This window comes from Papaver somniferum, unplaced genomic scaffold (assembly GCF_003573695.1).
Source record: "Papaver somniferum cultivar HN1 unplaced genomic scaffold, ASM357369v1 unplaced-scaffold_83, whole genome shotgun sequence".
In the NCBI taxonomy this organism is placed as follows: Eukaryota; Viridiplantae; Streptophyta; class Magnoliopsida; order Ranunculales; family Papaveraceae; genus Papaver; species Papaver somniferum.
This window is the reverse complement of record NW_020651304.1, coordinates 2,052,941-2,060,332: the sequence shown is the minus strand read 5'-3', so window position 1 is coordinate 2,060,332 and position 7,392 is coordinate 2,052,941. Positions and strand designations below refer to the sequence as shown.

At 34.0% G+C, this 7,392-nt stretch overlaps 1 protein-coding gene across 1 annotated transcript; it reads left to right on the top strand.

Moving 5' to 3' along the window:
• Nucleotides 1-1,925: 1,925 nt before the first annotated feature.
• Nucleotides 1,926-6,159, top strand: LOC113345752. The gene is made up of 5 exons (XM_026589427.1): nt 1,926-2,352; nt 2,562-3,461; nt 3,692-3,837; nt 4,039-5,029; nt 5,258-6,159. The coding sequence occupies exons 1-5, from the start codon at nt 1,926-1,928 to the stop codon at nt 6,157-6,159; spliced, it is 3,366 nt and encodes a 1,121-aa protein (XP_026445212.1).
• Nucleotides 6,160-7,392: the final 1,233 nt, after the last annotated feature.

Below are 7,392 nucleotides of genomic sequence, written 5' to 3'. Positions count from 1 at the left end.
ACTTGAAGATTTACTTGGTTATTTGTAATACTTCACACGGGAAGTTTGATAAGTTCAATCAGTCTGTATTTTTCTCTAAAGTGTTATAGAGATCCTACCTAGAGTAGGGATTTGATGATGTTTATTAGGCAAGAGAGATGGTTTATCTCTGTTGTTAATGGGAATCAATTAAATTATCTGGTTGAAGTCTTATAATCAAATTAAAAATTATGTTTTTTTTTGGATAAGTGGGTTATTAAAGATGGAATGTTCATTGTTCTTTCTATTAATGGATTTGATATCAGAGGGGGATTAGCTGCTTCAATGCATAAAAAGTTGTGATTACAACTTTTAATCTTATATTAGTTTAATTTTTTATTTAAAGCTGAAAATCGTGATTAGTAAGATTATGGAATCTTTGCAGAAGTATTGGTTAATTCAGTGTTTTTTCTACACTTGGCATCTTCTCATCTCTGATAGTTAACTGAATGATCTCCTTCTGATACTTGAGAATAAGCATTATTCACTGTTAATTCCTGACATTAATTGTTATATCTTAAAAATGGTGTTGTCAACTCTTAATTACAAGCATGCAGCCTTAGTTAATGTGTCATTCACTTCTTACATTGAGAGAAGTGTTTAATCAATTAAAACTACTCAGTTGTCTGTTATTAACTGTCATTCTCTCAATACAGTATTGTCACTACAGGTTCTTGTTTTGTACTATCAATTTCTAGTTCTCTTGCTTTCCTTTGTTTAGTTTCTATTTATGCTATACTTGAATCAATTTCTCCTCTCAGTATCTTCTGTTTCCTTTTATCACTATTTCTAGAATTTCTCTTCTATGAGTGTTTCCCTGATGGCATTACCAGCTGAACAAGTGAGAGTTCTTGACCTTGATGAAGATATAGAAGAATATCCTCATAGATTTGATTCTCTTCTCTGTGATGATAGTCGTAATTACTATAAGTCCTCAATTAAGCACCATCTTAATAGGATTTGGCCTATTACCTCAGCTGACTTCAAGATTGCCAAACCTTATATTCAAGACATGGGTAATCTAAACTTATTTGTTGTCATGTTTAAGAAGAGTCAAGATAGAGATATTGCTTTCCTAGCAAGACCAACCTTTTTATTTAGTAATCTCTTTGCTGTCAGCTTTTGGGTGATTTGGAATCGATTTTTGATCTTGTTTGGTAAGTTACTCTAATGCTAGTACAGATACCCATTCACTCAGATCTAGTTAATAAAGGCAAGGTTCGTCAAGTTTTCGACCAGATAGGTACCTTTGTTTCATCAGGACCCACTTCAGGTAATTGGTATGATGCCAAGGTTATGGTGCCTTTGAAGACACCTATGACTAGGAAGGTTGTCATTAACACTGATAAGAGAACTTATAACATGTATGCTTTTTATTCTAGCTTACCTTATCGTTCTTGCAATAAATGCTTGGTTCTGTATCATGATGATGTCAAATGCAAGGAGATTCAGTCAAGGCTCTATGTTAGGGCTCTTCCAGCTCCTACTCCTCGGGCAACTCATGTGGCGGTTACCAGTGTTAAGGCACACTCTGAGGCGGGTGAAAGCTCCAGGTCTATTATCCCTGTTAGTGGTTCTATCACTCTTGATCAATCCAAACCATCAGCCTTCTCGGTCAACCTTCATCCGATGGGTAATACTGGTAACAGGAGTTCTTCATTCTCTCCTCTTGTTTTGTCAACTGATTTTCCTGTTGTATCTGCTCTTACCATTAAGGAACCCTCAATCCCTCCGTTGTCTTTACCAAATGTTTCAAATACTGTTTTACCTCGTCGGGTTTTGTTTCTCCATTTGAAAACTTTTCTTTCGGAGATATCGGCACAGTGCATGATAGAAAAGGAAAGAGACCTAGAACAACTTTTGAGTCTGTGTATTTAGAAGCTAGCACCTTCTCATCGTTTACCATGATGCCGACTCCTCGTTGGCCTCCGGTTTCCTCGGTGCCTCCTTTTTCGCCTCCTACTGAATCTTTCAGTATTGGAAGTGTAGGATTTGCTTCTACTAAAGCTTCGGTTAGTAATGTTATTTGGGCTACCACTAGTCCGTCTCTCACTCAGATTGTTTTTTCGTCATCAAGTTTCTCGTGTAGCTCAATTTCAGATATGAGTTATTTATCTGAGGTTATAGTGCCACCAGTTTTTGAATCTGAACTCTCTAATGCTCCATCTCTGGCTGAAGAGCTTAAGGATGGTATTATTTTGGAGCCTATGCCTTTAGCCTTTCTTCCACCAGAACCGGTTATCACTGATGAAGATTTCGAGAAGGAAGTGGATCTCATGATGTTGGACCAAGATACTATGACTGATGCTCCTGACATGGCTCATGACCCAGTAAGTACATCTATCTTTCTATTAATTTTATTTATTATTTCAAACTTCCCCCAGTTTTGTGCTTGTATTCCTCAGTTTTCTTGAGTCCTTTGCTACTTTCTTTAAATATGATGATATTGAGCTGGAATATTGATGATTGTTGTTCTGATAAAAAATGGAGACACCTATTTAGTCTTGTACGAAAATATAAACTGAATGGTGTTTGTTTATTAGAAACTATGGTTGACGTAGAAACAGTTAGGAAATACACTCATCATTTACCTTTCGATAAATGGATTATAATCCCTTCTGTAGGTAAGTCTAGTGGTCTTGCTTTTGGTTTCATTGAAAAGTCATCCATTGAGATTCTAGGGCATTCTCATAATATGATTCATATCCTATGTGATGTCACACCTGCAATTAACAACTGTGTAATATCTTTCATATATGGTTCCCTAAATCTGAGTGGTATGAAAGATCAATGGAGCTTCCTTAGTGACATGCATGATAATAATAATAATCCTTGGACGCTGCTTGGAGATTTTAATTTTATTTTAACCGATTCTGATAAGCAAGGGGGTAACCCATCTGGCTCTTTCCCTCCTAAATTTGTAGTGGATAAACTTTTTGAGATGAACATGAATGAAGTATACTCCTTTGGTAATCGTTATACTTGGTGCAATAGAAGATTTAGAAATCCAAATGAACTGATATTTGAAAAGTTAGATAGGGCTTTTATGAATGATAAATGGGTCTCTGTGCTTCCAAAAACTCGTGCCATCAACTTAAGGAGAATTTATTCGGATCATTGTCCTGTTTTGGTTAATTTGTTCCATGGAATGAGTAAAGTTAATATTCCTTTTAAGTTTTTCAAATGCTGGCAACTTAATCCGGAATTCAAAGAAGTTTTAAATAATTCTTGGACTAAAAGAGTCATTGGGTCTCCTTGCTTTGTTGTTGTTAATAAGCTCAAGACTGTGAAATCTGATCTTTGTAAATGGAACATCAATTCTTTTGGGCATATTAAGATTACGATAGCTAGGCTTAATTCTGAGATTGAAAGATTACAATCTCTACCTTATTCACCCCAAGTTGGTCAGTATATTTTTAATTATTCTACCAACTTGATTACTGGTATTAAATAGAGCATTGCTTCTATAAGCAAAAGTCTAGAATTAATTATTTTACTCAGTATGATAGGAATACGCATTTCTTCCATAATTCGGTAAACCTAAGGAATATGTATAACACTATTCATACTTTGAAAGATGATCAAGGCAATGGCTTGAAGAGAGAACGCAGGTAGCTCAATTCATTTTAAGAAGATTTTCACTACATCTTGTCCTTCTAATTCTGCTATTCAGAAAGCATTATTGCTATTCCCACTCCTCAAGAAGTTAAAGAAACTGTCTTTAACTTGGCTTCTTGGAGCTCTCCGGGTCCTGATGGTTTTCAGGCAGGATTCTTTCAAGATAACTGGGATATAGTGCAAACTGAAGTTATTTCTCATGTGCAATTTTTTTTCAAAAATAGGTACTTACTTAAACAAACTAACTTTTCCTTTATCTCCTTAATTCCTAAAATTAAAAACCCTGCTTCCCCTCCTGAGTTTAGGCCTATTAGTCTATCAAAATGCATCTATAAGATTATCTCTAAGCTCTTAACTAATATATTGAAACCTCTTATGAATTCTCTGGTGTCGCCCTTTCAGTCTGCTTTTGTTGCTAACCGTCAAATTCATGACAATGTGGTAATAACTCATGAAATTCTGCACTCTTTTAAAAGGAAAAAGAAGAATAATAAAAATGGTTTTCTTGCTATTAAGTTAGATCTATCAAAAGCTTTTGATAGGCTTGAATGGCCTTTCATTCTTGCTGTTTTTGAGAAACTAGGTTTCTCAAAAGAATGGTGTCAAATGATTTCTCAGTGTATTAATACTGTGTCGTATTCAGTTTTAGTAAATGGTTCGCCTAGTGATGCTTTTTTCCCATCTCGTGGAATCAGGCAGGGGGATTTTCTTTCCCCTTACATCTTTATTCTCTGTATGGAAGTTTTGTCAAAGTTACTCTTGAATGCTGAAGAGAATAATTTGATTCAAGGATTCAGGTTTAAAAAGGATAGTCCATCCATCTCGCATTTATTTTTCGTTGATGATTGTATGCTATTTCTAAAGGCTTCTGTTACTTATGCTAGAAATCTTCTTAAGGTCATAGATATTTTTGCTAAAGCTTCGGGTGAGGCCATAAATTTTGACAATTCGGGTTTTATTACAAGTAATAAGATGCATCATAAACATGTTAAACTTCCAGCCAGAACTCTTAAAATGAAATTTTTGTCTAATTCTGAAAAATATTTAGGATCTCCTCTTTTTATTGGTAAGGACAAATCGAACTCTTTCAATTTCCTTGTTGATAATCTTTACTCTAGATTAAGTACTACCAAGAAGACTAATATTAATGTGGCAGGAAGGACTATTGTTACTAAGCATGTTCTTTCTAGTTTAGCTGTGTACCATATGGGTTGTTTTCCTCTTCCTAAGAAGATTACTTCGAAAATTGATTCAATACAACGTTGTTTCTGGTGGTCTAAAAAGAACCCTAATAGAGCTGCTTATTTTAGGTCTTGGGGAGATATTGGCAAATCTAAGTCTAATGGTGGTTTAGGAATTAGAAATACTTATGCTTTGAATAGAGTTTTTATTTGTAAGCTTGGTTGGAGATTATTGAAAAATCATCATATCTTGCTATCTATCTTCATGAAAGATAAATATTTTCCAAACCAGAATTTACTAGAGATAGACAAAGCGGCTAACACCTCGTCTTGAATTTGGAAAGGGAAAGTTAAGGGAATTTAGTTTATCAAAGCTAACACAGTGATTAAAATAAATGATGGGGCTTCGACTAGTATTTGGTCTTCTAACTGGATACCAGGGAATTTAAATCCTCATGTATCCAGTCATGCTTCATATACTGATTATGTTTTTGTTAATGATCTTATGGATTTAAATAATTGTTGTTGGAATGAAGGAGTTCTTTCCAATCTTTTTTCTGCAGATGAAGTCTCTAGGATTAAGGCAATTAGATTTAACCTTAATCAGAGGGATTCCTTGATGTGGTCTCATACTATAAACGGAGATTTCACAATAAAATCTGCTTATAAAGTTTACATGAAGGATTTTCCTTCTCCTGAGGATACTTGTTTCTGGAGGAAAATCTGGGAAGTAGATTGTTTACCCAAAATAAAATACTTTTTATGGAAAATCTTTGCTTATATGCTTCATGTTAATTCTCTAGTATGTTTTTACAATCCTGAAGTTGATGTTCGATGTCCTCTCTATCATCAGTATGAAGAAACTGTTATCCATTTGTTCATACACTGTTATGTTGCGAAACATATCTGGTTTGGACTGTCTCTACTGCACTTGGTTTCGGTAGACCTGGATTGGATTGATGACTATTTCTTGTACTGGCATGAAACTCATTTAGGTACTTCCCCCTTTAAGGTTAACTGGCCTAGTATTGGATCGATCGTTATGTGGTATATTTGGAAACTCAGATGTGATGTGCTGTTTAGGAATATTTCTATTTATTTGAACAAGGTCATTTTGGAAGTGCAGAGGATGATTAATACGTATATCTCTCCTCGGAATTTTTCAAATGCTTCTCCTATTGTTGGTCTGAGCTCTAGAACTGAGGTTGAACATTTCATGTTCATTGATGGTTCTTACAAGGATTATAACATGGGTTTGGGTGTCATTTGGTGTGATATTGCAGGTAATGTAAAGGGTTTGCGTTCAGACTTTGGTTTGATGACAGATGCAGTAGGGGGCTGAGGATGCTGCTCTAATTTTGGCCATCTCTTGGGCAGAAGAGATGAATCTCTCCAAAGTTGCTTTCGTTAGTGACTGCCTTCAGCTTGTGCAGTACAGCAATGGAGACAATATCATTTTAGCTTGGAGAAGCAGTGATCTTGTCGAACATTGTAGGAGTTTTATTTTCAGTTCTTCGTCTTTTGAACTCTTGTATATAAAGCATGCAAATAATCCCTTAGCTGATAGGCTTGCTCGTCATGCTAGGAAAGTTAGTCTTAAGGGTTCTTGGGTCACTATTCCTCCTTTTTTGAACTCCTTTATTAGGAATGTGAACCTAAATGTAATTTGTAACTCTTTCTTTGCTTAATATATGGTGTGTTTCTCAGGAAAAAAAAAAGACAAACTTTGATATTAGATATCAAAATTTTCCCTTTGAAATCCAAGTTAAGTTAGTACTGGTGTTTAGCTTTTTGATTAAAATATATTATTTATGTGCTAGTGCTGCTTGTAAATTTTTTTTTGATTTGTGTTCGATTGTATTTTACTATCAAAAAAATTTACCCTAACTGTGTAAAAAAAATTACCGAGAAAAAAATGAGATGTGTAAAAAATAATTACGGGGAAAACAATGAGATCCTACCCTTGCCGCATTGCTTTATATAGTGAGCATCCAAGGAAATAATAATAAAATATTGATGAAATAAATAATACTTTTTATTCCGATTAAACAGAATATGGAAGTAGTAAAAAAATCTCCAACTAAGGAAATAATAATACAATATTGATGAAATTTAAGCCAATAAAAAATCTCCACGTTAATTCTCGCTTCTGGTTGATTCTGGCCCCATCTATTTTTTTTTGTAAAGTTATTAAATTTAAGCCAATAAAATTGAAGGATAATATTTTTTTATTCCAATAATGAAATAGCTAAATCTAAAATATTCTTCTTACCTAAAATAGTTAGATTTTAAAAATCTCATCACATGCCAAATATATATTAATAGAAAAATTAAAATATCTTAAATATATTTCTCAATCATGATAATCACAAAAATCCACTTTTTCATCGTGATAATCAACAAATTAAATAACAAAATCCACGAGTGCATCATGATAATCAACGAATTATGCCACAATCCCACAATAAATCAAATGGTTATCAAATAATAAATAAATAACGTCAAATGTCCAATGTCCTTTTACAATCTTAATAAAAAGAATTTTCCTAATTAGAGCCCCGAACTATAATTTAAA